Raw genomic sequence first — 12,213 nt, 5'->3', positions numbered from 1 at the left:
CTCGCCACCCGGGTTGATGAAGCGAGGCTCACACTGACATGCACAGGCCGCCGCCACGATATGAGAAATCATCATCACCTTGCCTAATCTACAGGAGAGTAGGTGTGGCGGGCGACTTCCACGTGTATCGATCCGGCTCAAAGAATCTAACTTCCTTGTCAAAGAACCTCCTTCATCTGGCTGCACGTGGAGAACGACAATCATACGCATGCGCCACTAGATCAGGTAATTACTGATGCTGCTGGCCCGTGGACGTACGTGTCAGTAAGAGCTTCACTGTATCAACCAAGGATGGACTTTTCATCCAACCTCCTTGGCATCAGCCCTTCACCTCACTGAGCTGACAGTGACAGTCAGTTCAGACAGAAAATAAATGCGCCTGCGCTGAATTATTGAACTGAGGAGGAGGCGGTACCAACATCTCTCCCCGCAAACCCTGTTGTCCCGCGTTCCGCTCTCCTCTGACGTAACTTCTTGTTTCCGGCAAAGGCGGGATGCAGATGCTGCCTCAGAGAAAGAGAAGTTGTACAAAGGGACGGACACCGGAGAAAGAAAGCTGTGGTGGGGATTGTTGGTTCGTGTTCTCAGGTATGAGTTTGTCGGAGGTGAGGGGATGTATGAAGGAGAGGAGCTGGATCTCGGACAAAGAGGAGAGTGGAAGACAGAGAGGGAGAGATGATAGACCACGGGGAGGAGAGACCGGTGCCCCAATCCCCGAATGCAGTGAAAGTAGCCGAATGCGTATGACTTGGTATTGATTAGTATTCTGTGTTAGCATCTGGTAAAATTTGAGGCTATTGTCGAATTTCTGACAGCGCTATCCTAATCTGCATTATGGGACCTGTTGTACTGATTTTAGTGACCAGGATTAGGGATTACAATTACCGCACTGCTTTACATGTAAATTAAAAACTAGGATTATCCAAGAAATCTCACTCCCGAAACTAAGTAATTTGGCAGCTCTATCGGTCTAGCAAGCCCAGTATCCTGTTTCCAGAGCAGCCAGTTCAGGTCACGAAGAGGATGGTTCTGTGCTGCTTATCCCCAGGAACAAGCAATGGCTTTCCTTAAGGCTTCTTAGGTAAAAGAACCTTAAAGAAAACTATCTGGTTTTAATTGAGAAGGGTAGTTTGTGGGTGAGGTTCCCCAGGGGTCTGTGCTGGGACTGCTGCTTTTTAACATATTTATAAATGACCTAGAGATGAGAGTAACTAGTGAGGTAATTAAATTTGCTGATGACATAAAGTTATTCAAAGTTGTTAAATTGCGGGAGAATTGTGAAAAGTTACAAGAGGACCTTACGGGACTGGGAGACTGGGCATCTAAATGGCAGATTGTAAGCTCTTTCGAGCAGGGACTGTCCTTCGTTAAACTTGTACAGCGCTGCGTAACCCTGGCAGCGCTATAGAAATGCTAAGTAGTAGTAGATGACGTTTAATGTGAGCAAGTGCAAAGTGATGCATGTGGGAAAGAGGAACCCAGCTCGTTTCAGTCCTCCTGATCCCAGCCTGTTCCAGTCCGCCGTTCTAGCCCATCGGCTCCAGTGTGGTCCAGTCCGCCTGATCCAGACTCTCCAATCCATCTGCTCCAGCGTGTTCCAGTCCTCCTGTTCCCGGCTTGCTCCAGTCCGCCGATCCAGCTTACCCCCTGCTTGTTCCAGTCCACCTGCTCCAGTGTGTTTCAGCCTGCTCCAGTCCGTCTATTCCAACTTGTTCCAGTTCATCTGCTCCAACCTTCCCCAGCATGTTCCAACTTGTTGTTCCAGCTTGTTCCAGCCTGCCCCAGCTTGTTCCAGTCCGTCCATCCCAGCTTGTTCCATCCGTTCCTGCATGACCCGCTTGTACCAGTCCGTCTGTTCCAGCGTGTTCCAATCCATCCATCTCAGCGTATTCTGTTACTCTGTCGTCTTCTGGTCCTGCTCGTCACAGTCCATCTGTTCCTGTCCGTCTGCTCATCCTGACACAGTCCATCTGTTCCTGCTTGTTCCAGCTTGTTCCGGCTTGTTCCAGCTTGCTAGGACTTGTTCCAACTTGTTCCAATTTGCTCCTGTCCATCTACCCCAGCTTGTTCCTGACTGCCTGTTCCAGCTGCTACCCGCCTGCCTGTTAACACATCGAGTAGCCTGCCTGCTTGCGAGCCTCTCAGCCATTGACTCACCTACCTGCCTGCTAGCTTGTCAGCCATTGACTTACCTACTCGCCAGTCCAAAACCCAGCTTTCCAGCTCTATCTGCTTATCACCTCAGTCACTACATAGTCGCCTGCCACACCTCAGTCACTACTTATGGCCCCTGTCCACGTTCTCTTCCTTGCCCTGTCCCTTCCTAATCTTCTTTCCCCCCTCCCACTCCCACTGTCTACCACTAGAACTCGCTGCCCTGCCCGCCACGGCAATACCCCATTCACCCTCATCCCCCTCCACCTCACCATCCCTCCTGTCCCCCGCCTCCTTCCTAGCTCTTAACCTTCACCACTTCCTTCCTGCCATTAACCCATCCCCATTCCTCCTAAGTACACCACGTCTTCGTCGCCTTCGCCACCCGATCTCCCCCACCTTCCTCCGCATTCTCCTGCTCCTCCTCCTGCTATCCGCGGGAGACATTAACCCTAATCCAGGTCCCTCTCACCTGTCCCCGTCCTATCCATGCAAACGATTCCGAGATGTCTCCAATCTCGTCTCTATTCCCCTCCTCCCCCCCCCCTCCTCCCTCCCCTTCTCATGCGCCTTGTGGAATGCCCACTCAGTCTGTAACAAATTGCCCTTCACCCACGATCTCTTCATCTCTCGCTCCCTTCAACTGCTCGCCCTAACCGAAACCTGGATCTCCCCGGAAGACTCGGCCTCAGTCGCGGCCCTCTGCCATGGAGGTTATCTCTTCTCCCACAGTCCCCGCCCAGCTGGCCGCGGTGGAGGCGTTGGGCTACTACTCTCGCCCTCCTGTAGTTTCCAACCCCTCCCCCTACCGCAGTCTCACTGCTTCTCATCCTTTGAAGCCCACTCCATCCGGCTATTCTACCCGCTGCCACTCAGAGTCGCAGTCATCTACCGCCCCCCTGATAAGTCCGTCTCTTCCTCTCTGACTTTGATGCCTGGCTGTCCGTCTTTCTTGAACCCTCATCTCCGTCCCTCATTCTCGGAGACACGTTGATGACCCATCCGACCCTAACGCCTCTTAAGTTCCTCACCCTAACATCCTCCTTCAACCTCCAGCTGTGCTCCACCACCCCCACTCACCGTGACGGCCACTGTCTTGACCTAGTCCTCTCCTCCTCCGGCTCACCCTCCAACTTCCACGCTTCTGCTCTCCCTCTCTCCGATCATCACCTGATCACATTCACACTTCTTCACCCCCCGCCCTGCCCCGTCCAACTTTAACCACCTCCTTCAGGATTCTCCAGGCTATTGACCCCCCCCCCCCCCCACTTTATCCTCTAGTATCTCTAATCTCCTCCCCTCCATCATGTCCTCCGAGACTGTAGACAAAGCGGTCTCCGCTTACAATGCCGTTCTCTCCTCTGCTTTGGACACCCTCGCTCCATCCACCTCCCGTCCCACAAAGCGTACTAATCCCCAGCTCTGGCTGACCCCTTGCATCCATTACCTTCGCTCCTGCACCTGATCCGCTGAACGCCTCTGGAGGAAATCTCGTACCCATTCAGACTTCCTTCACTACAAATTCATGCTATCCTCCTTCCATTCCTCCCTATTCCTTGCAAAACAGGACTATTACACCCAATTGACCAACTCTCTCAGCTCCAACCCTCGTCATCTCTTCACCACCCTTAACTCCCTCCTCAAAGTGCCCCCGCTCCCACTCCCCCTTCACTCTCTCCTCAATCGCTGGCTGACTACTTCTGTGACAAGGTACAAAAGATCAACCTTGAGTTCACTACCAAGTTACCACCTCCTCTTCAGCCTGTAGCCCTATCCAATAACCAACCAACCATGGCCTCATTCTCGACCTTTCCTGAGATCACCGAGTATGAAACCTCCCACCTTCTTTCCTCCTCGAAATGCACCACCTGTTCCTCCGATCCCATCCCCACCAACCTACTTAACACCATCTCCCATACTGTTACCCCCTCCATCTGTCGCATCCTTAACCTTTCCCTCTCCACTGCAACTGTCCCTGACACCTTCAAGCACGCCGTAGTCACACCTCTCCTAAAAAACCATCACTTGACCCTACCTGCCCCTCCAACTACCGCCCCATCTCTCTCCTCCCCATCCTCTCCAAAATACTTGAGCACGCCGTTCACAGTCGCTGCCTTGATTTTCTCTCCTCTCATGCCATCCTAGATCACTTCAATCTGGTTTTCGCCCTCTACACTCGACAGAAACAGCACTCTCTAAAGTCTGCAACGACCTGCTCCTCGCCAAATCCAGAGGCCACTATTCTATCCTCATCCTCGATCTATCCGCTGCATTTGACACTGTCAATCATGATTTACTTCTTGCCACACTGTCCTCTTTTGGATTCCAAGGCTCTGTCCTTTCCTGGTTCTCCTCTTATCTCTCCCACCGCACCTTTAGAGTACACTCTCATGGATCTTCCTCCACTCCCATCCCACTATCTGTTGGAGTTCCCCAGGGATCTGTCCTTGGACCCCTTCTCTTCTCAATCTACACCTCTTCCCTAGGCTCACTGATCTCATCTCATGGTTTTCAGTATCATCTTTATGCTGATGACACCCAGCTATATCACCGCGGAGACCCAGGCCAAGGTTTTGGCATGCTTATCCGACATTGCTGCCTGGATGTCCAACCGCCACCTGAAGCTGAACATGTCCAAAACCGAGCTCCTCGTCTTTCCACCTAAACCCACCTCTCCTCTTCCTCCACTCTCTATCTCAGTTGATAACACCCTCATCCACCCCGTCCCATCTGCCCGCAACCTCGGAGTCATCTTCGATTCCTCCCTCTCCTTCTCCGCGCATATCCAACAGACTGCCAAGACCTGTCGCTTCTTCCTCTTTAAATGCATATTTTAGATATAAAATGTCATTTTAAAGCCACCATTATACATATAATATGTGACTTTATGTTTTTATATTGTTTTTACTATGTTATATTATACACGTTGTATCTTTGTTTTAGACCCCTGAGGAAGGCCTTTTTGGCCGAAACACGGACCGTGTTGGGTCATAATAAATGACTTTTGTTCCAATATCTGTGGCTCCAGTCTGGTCTTTCTGGACAGCTTCCGCTCATTTTTTGTTGTGACTTTGTCTTTTTGCGGGAGATTTTGGACTCTCTTTGTTGTTGCTTCTTCCTCTTCAACATCAGCAAAATTCGCCCTTTCCTATCTGAGCACACCACACGAACTCTCGTCCACGCTCTCATTACCTCTCGCCTTGACTACTGCAACTTACTCCTCACCGGCCTCCCACTTAGCCATCTATCCCCCCTTCAATCCGTTCAGAACGCTGCCGCACGTCTTATATTCCGCCAGAACCGATATACTCATATCACCCCTCTCCTCAAGTCACTTCACTGGCTTCCGATCAGATACCGCATACAATTCAAGATTCTCCTCCTTACCTACAAATGCACCCGGTCTGCGGCTCCTCACTACCTCTCTACCCTCATCTCCCCCTATGTTCCCGCCCGCAACCTCCGCTCACAGGACAAATCCCTCCTTTCAGTTCCCTTCTCCACCACTGCCAGCTCCAGGCTTCGCTCATCCTGCCTTGCCTCACCCTATGCTTAGAACAATCTTCCTCAACCTCTACGCCAAGCCCCCTCCCTACCCATTTTCAAATCTCTGCTTAAAACTCACCTCTTCAATGCTGCTTTCAGCACCTAACCTTTCGTGAAATATAGTATGCCCTATCAGACGGACTCTACACTTGTCTTTAGATTGTACACCTGTCTTTTAGATTGTAAGCTCCTTGAGCAGGGACTGGCCTTCCATGTTAAATTGTACAGCGCTGCGTAACCCTAGTAGTGCTTTAGAAATGTTAAGTAGTAGTAGTAGTAGTAGCTACGTCATGCAAGGTACCACGTTAGGAGTCACGGACCACGAAAGGGATCTAGGTGTCATCGATGATACGTTGAAACCTTCTGCTCAGTGTGCTGTTGCGGCTAAGAAAGCAAATAGAATGTTAAGTATTATTAGGAAAGGAATGGAAAACAAAAATGAGGATGTTATAATGCCTTTGTATTGCTCCATGGTGCAACCGCACCTCAAATATTGTGTTCAATTCTGGTCGCTGCATCTCAAAAAAAGATATAGTGGAATTAGAAAAGGTGCAGAGAAGGGTGACGAAAATGATAAAGGGGATGGACAACTTCCTTATGAGGAAAGGCTAAAGCGGCTAGGGCTCTTCAGGTTGGAGAAAAGACGGCTGAGGGGAGATATGATAGAGGTCTATAAAATAATGAGTGGAGTTGAACGGGTAGATGTGAAGCGTCTGTTTACGCTTTCCAAAAATACTAGGACTAGGGGGTATGCAATGAAGCTACAATGTAATAAATTTAAAACAACTCGGAGAAAGTTTTTCTTCACTCAATGTGTAATTAAACTCTGGAATTCGTTGCCAGAGAATGCGGTAAAGGCGGTTTGTTTAGTGGAGTTTAAAAAAGGTTTGGACGGCTTCCTGAAGGAAAAGTCCATAGACCATTATTAAATGGACTATGGGGAAAATCCACTATTTCTGGGATAAGCAGTCTAAAATGTTTTGTACTTTTTTGGGAGCTTGCCAGGTATTTGTGACCTGGATTGGCCACTATTCAAAACAGGATGCTGGGCTTGATGGACCTTTGGTCTTTCCCTGTATGGCAATACTTAAGTAATTAAATGATTTGTGAAATGTATCTTTTTTTTCTAAAGGAAAAGGAATTTGCTTTACTATAATAAGTACTCTTTGATTCTGTTTGAATATTATGAAAAATTATCCCTTTTCTGTGACTTAATGTAGTGATACTTAGCTTCTTTTATGGTAATGATGATCTGAGTCGTTTACACTAGTGTTTATACTTTTCCCCTGATGCTTTTGTTGAAATTCAGTTTGTTTTGAAAAATTTTTTTTTTAATTCAAACCTAAAACTTGTGATGGTGGAATATATATACCCTTAACTTTACTACAAGGAATGCTTACTAGGTTACATTCTGCACCTGATAGGTTGTTTTACTGGAGGAGAAGGATATGTTAAGAGATTTCTAGGGAACAAATTGGAATAACCTGCATAATTTGCAGTATTTACTGAAGTTTTACTCTGAATAAAAGTTCAGTGAACACTGCAAATTATACAGGGTATTCCAATTTATCACCTAGATTTGCACCTAGTTCTCAAGTTTTTAAATAAAAGCTGAACATATTGTTTCCCATTGAAGAAAATTAATGCAAATTATGGGTCACTTTTACAAAATTACGCTATCGATTCCCATGGGGCAAATGAAAGGAGCCCATTTAATTCTTATGGTCTTCTTCTCATTTGCTGCACTGGGAATTGCTAGCACTATGTACACCAAAACTGTGTATCATGCAGTACTGGAACCTACAGTCTAATTCTGAAGCTGTACATGAATTGGTCTTAGGAGGTGCTTCATAATTAGACTAGAGATCCTAGTATTTAGGGGTAGCTGGGCCAGTTTTGGTCTTTGTACCAGATTCAATAAAAACAGAAACAATAGTTTTTACTTCCCTGGTTTTCTCATGTATTGCTACACTTGGTGGCAATGGTAGCATATATTTAACAGGCTTATCTGACCCAGTAAAATTGCTAGTGAAAAATGCAAAAAAAATTTTTTTGTTACTATTGATTAGTATAACTACCTACTTTTATGAAATTCTTTGGGGTTTTTTTTTCTCATCCTGTTTTTGTAATGTCAAGATTAACTGAGCGTGGGTCAACCCGGTGGCTCACTGGCAAGCATAGGAGCCAACTTCTCAAAATGATGAGGGAATGCTAAATGCAATGGAAATTACACCTCCCTGGACACAGTCACACAGTCAGTTTGCTCAATATTGGGGATGCTCAAACACAGATGGCTCCTGTGGTGGCAAGTGCTGTGTATTGCCTTGCAGAGGACCTGGATTCAGTTCCTGGTCCAGTACTTGTTCTTGAGTTTGATTGGGAATGCTGTAAAGGCAGTGATCACAAGCCTGGTGAGGGGGGGGGGGGGGGGGGATGAGAAGTAGCAACTTTTCAAAGGCAAGCAGTCAGACTTTAGTTGTCCCCAGTCCCAGGAGTGTCTCTGTGGTAAATAAGCTGAGTTGGGTGTGTAGGTGGATGATATAAAAATATAGGAAGATTCATCAAGTAGATGCAGATGACGGCTTGTGGTCCCATAGCCCAATAAAGAGCAAGTTCCAATTAAACTGGAAGCCCAAAGGAGTAATACTGTTGGACCAAAGAAAAGATTCATGAAACATGAAAACAAAAAAATAGCATGGTAGATATCTGGGAAGCAAACATTTGTTCTAAATAAATGCAACTGAACACAAATTCACAGGCTAAGTTTTACCTATTCCTGGCATACTTCAGTGACATTTCTGAGAATTTTTCAGTGTTATTGCAGATTGCATGTGATAAAACCTGCCCTCTTAACTCTTGCTGTTTTTCTTTCTTGACAGGTTATGATTTTAGCAAGACAGATTGATGAAACATTAAGTTGCAGCTCACAACACCGAAAAGGCGATAGAAGAACTATGAACTGACTGTATTCAATGTGCCCAAATCCTGTGGCCGCATAAAACTGTTTGCTACTCTTCCTTAAAAGTATTTGAATTTTAACCTGTGGACATTTAAAAAATGAAGCACTGTCTACCCAAAGGAGCTTGTCAAAGAAATTTATTTTTCTTAATTTTAGTATGTCTCAATGTTTTAGTTTATACTGATCAGGACTACTATAATTTACTTGGTGTGTCCAAAGAAGCAAGCAATAGGGAGATAAGACAGGCCTTTAAAAAGCTGGCGCTAAAGATGCATCCTGATAAAAATCCAGTAAGTAAAAGCAAAAGTCTCAGTGGAAAGTGATGTTCAAGCATGTGTTGTGACTAGCTTTGAAATATACGTTGACCAGCACCCATTTTTTTCTTTGCGTTATTTGTTGAGACCTGATGATGAACACCTGGTGTTATGTACAGTTGTCACTTTTTAAAATACATTTATGGTCATATTGTACCATTCCATTACTTTCATTCCCACTATTCCAGGACGAGTGGGTAGTTATGTCCATCGACCAGCAGGTGGAGATAGAAAATACAGAACTGAGCACCACTACATAGCTCCCTGCTAGCAGCTCAGCTCCTCAGTATCTTCTATCTCCAGCAAGTGGATGGACAGACTTCCTCTGTCTCTGGTTATGAGGCCTTGGTCCTGGTCCAGTTGGTCAACTGGTTCCCAGTTGAGCAGACATACTTGGTAGTGCTGGGTCCCTGTCATGCCTTCCCCCTGGGATGTTCTGCACCTTTTCCTTGTTTTTTCCTCTGTGTGAGAGCCAGAAGAAGAGGAGTCGCAGGCAACACAGTGAGTCTGGCAGGCTGGTGCTGCTGCTGCCGTGCCCTGCTGTGGCGGAGGGGTGACTGTGTCCCCAGGTAGCATGGACCCAGGGTGGTGGGTCCTTTTTGCTGTACTTCAGGCCTTGGGACATCGATGGGAGCACTGTGTGTCGGTGCTACAAAAAAAAATGGAGGAAGTGGAGGAGCAGTTTTAGTGATTGGATCAGTGGAGTGAGAACCAGGGGAGCCTGGTGCAAATCTCACTACTGCTCCTTGAGGTCTTTGGCCGATACAATCAGACTGTGATTCCTCCTAAGACAGAAACTGCCTAATCTCCTGATTCTATAAAATAAAGTGGGTGGGTAGCGCGGTGCGCCACATGCATCGGCAGTCCCTGACCATGGCAGCCCCCGCTTAGAGTACGAACTGTTGCCCGTCATCGGGCTGCTAGGAGCAGTGGGCGGTGTTCCTCCTCGGACAGCTGCACGGTGTGCAGTCCGGTTTCCAAGTGAAGAAGCTGATTCAGGGCTCACACTTACAGGGCACGCTCGGTCACAGCAGCGCTTTTCTTTCGACTCCAGTCCCCGATGCAGGGCCTCAGCGCTTCGCCTCAGAAGGAGGCTGAAATGGCGGCCGTTTTGTTTTTCGGCAGAAGTGAAGCCCCCGCGCAGCCGGCTGTGTCTGTGGGGGGTCCCTTCGAGGGGGGGGGGCCCTGGGTCAGGGCCATCCCTTCATCTGCTCCACCAAGCCTTGGGCTGGGGCTAGGAGCCTCTTTTTCAGCGGGCCTGGCAGCTCCGGTGAGAGAGAGAGAGGAGATGGGGATCTCCCTGCCTGTTCCCAGGAGATTGCAACTGCTGCCCCGTGGAGACTTAGTCTCGGATTTCGCTACAGATGGGCTGCTAGGAGGCAGCTCCCCTGATTTCAGAGGCAATTGCTGCGCTCCCTTGGGGAGTTTTCAGAAGCTAATCAGGCGGCTAGCCTTATGAAGGGCCTCGGGCCCGTTCAGGGTGTTTCCCCCATTCACCTGGGCATTCGAGTTCTGCTTGCCTCAGTGTGAGTACGTCTGACACGGGCCTACTGTTTGGGAGGACCGTGGTTCGTTCTTTTTTTTTTCTCTGGTGCCAGAAGGAGGAGATGTTCCCTTACCTAAGTTGGGCTTTGTGTCTGCAGTCACCTACAGTACTTCCCTCCTGGTGGTTGGCGGCCTTGCCTTGAAGGATCTGCTATATAGGAAGCTGAAACGGGCTTTGCAGTGCACCTTGAGGCGACGGTTTTGGAGCTGCAGGCTTCTATTTTTGGCCATTTGGTGGCACAGGCCTGTTTACAGTAGCATCAGCAGTCCCCGGGCTGCCTGGATGGATGCGGGTTTAGCCTGTCTGATGACCACTGTGTATGTCATTCTTAGTGGTTCAGCCACAGGCATGTTATTTACGCTCTCCGTGAGGCATCAGTTTTGGCTGTGGACGTGGGTGGCGGTTGCCGCTTCCAAGGCCTGCGTGATCGGGTTACCCCTTTGAGGCACATTTCTCTTTGGGAATGGCCTCAGCAATTTGGTTCAGGAGTGAACGGGCCCCAGCATCTTCCAGAAGATGCTCCTTGTCCCTCTGATCGCCTTGCGGACTCAGCAGGGGCCCTGTTTCGTCATGGCTCCATGTGTAGGTCTGGTCGTCAGACCTTTGACCGGAGGGCTCAGTCTCTGGCCCAGCAATCTTTCTGCCGGGGGACGGAGAGTCGGCAGGGCAATCAGAGTGCATGGCTGCTGTCTCCCGGCAATCCCAATGTAGCCAGGCCGGCTGGTCCGTCCGGGCCTACAGGGGGCCGGTTCAGGTCTTTCAGGACTTGTGGTCTACCTTTTATGCAGCTCTGGTGGTGGTTATTCTGGGTATTGCCTTCCAGTTGGAGTTCTCCCAGCCGGTAGCTCCTGTCTTCTTACAGTCTTCTTGTTGGGGGGGGGGGGGGGGGGGTGCCTTTGGCAGCTCAGGGCAGAAGCTCAGTTGAGGTGCTTCTGGCCCTTCGGGCTATTGTTTCCGTCCCTCCTGCCGAGTGTGGTCTGGTCGGTTCCGCTCCTATTTTGGAGTTCCCAGGAAGATAGGAGCAGTGCAATCCAATCTGGATCTCAAGGGGTCCACCGGTGTCTGTTTTCGGATGGTGACCCTGAGGTCTGTGCTCCCGTCCGTTCGGAGCGAGAGTTCTTTCTGCTTTTGAGACGAGGGAGTCATATTTACCTTCCCCTCTGCGGGCTGCTTCTGCAGTTTTTTCAGTTCCGGTCCTGGCCATTTGGCCTCCCCTCGGGCCCGAGGACCGTTTTCCTAGGTTGTGCACGTAGCAGTCTTTCTGCGGAGACGGAGGTTTTGTTTCCTCTTGCACTTGGACAGCTGGCTAATTCAGGCCTCCTCTTGTCAAGCCTGTGTGGAGGCCCCTTCAACAATGGTTCGCCTCCTGTTTTGTTTTTCTTTCTGGTTTAGGTGTTCTTTTGGTTTCCCTGTAAGTTTGTTTCTCACAGAGGGCGGCACTTTGTTACCGCATCAGATTCTTTGCTCCTGCTTCGTTGCCAGCTTCCAGCCTGAGATTTCACGCAGGTCCTCAGTTCTATGGCAGCGGCCCTGGAAGTGGTACCTTACACTCTGATGCGGCCAATTCATAGGGCCCTGCTCAGCCACTGGTCTCCGTTTGCAGAGGGTTATAGCTTCCGGCTTCTTTTCCCCTGGCAGTCAGAGCTGAGGCGGTTGCAGCTTCCTCAGTCGTTGACCCTAGGGAGGCGCTCCCC

The 12,213-nt window shown here is 48.9% G+C and overlaps 1 protein-coding gene across 2 annotated transcripts in view; it reads left to right on the top strand.

The window, feature by feature from the left end:
- Positions 1–275: 275 nt before the first annotated feature.
- The window catches only part of DNAJC10 (DnaJ heat shock protein family (Hsp40) member C10), a 149,545-nt gene continuing 137,607 nt past the window's right edge, over positions 276–12,213 (top strand). For both annotated transcript variants that reach the window (XM_030209466.1, XM_030209465.1), the window contains exons 1-2: positions 276–588; positions 8,580–8,949. In XM_030209466.1, the coding sequence (XP_030065326.1) occupies positions 8,758–8,949 (192 nt within the window). In that variant the 5' untranslated portion in view covers positions 276–588; positions 8,580–8,757. The remainder of the gene's footprint in view (positions 589–8,579; positions 8,950–12,213) is intronic.

The sequence above is a fragment of the Microcaecilia unicolor genome, chromosome 7 (assembly GCF_901765095.1).
Source record: "Microcaecilia unicolor chromosome 7, aMicUni1.1, whole genome shotgun sequence".
In the NCBI taxonomy this organism is placed as follows: Eukaryota; Metazoa; Chordata; class Amphibia; order Gymnophiona; family Siphonopidae; genus Microcaecilia; species Microcaecilia unicolor.
The sequence above is the reverse complement of the archived record's forward strand: the minus strand, read 5'-3'. Positions and strand labels throughout refer to the sequence as shown.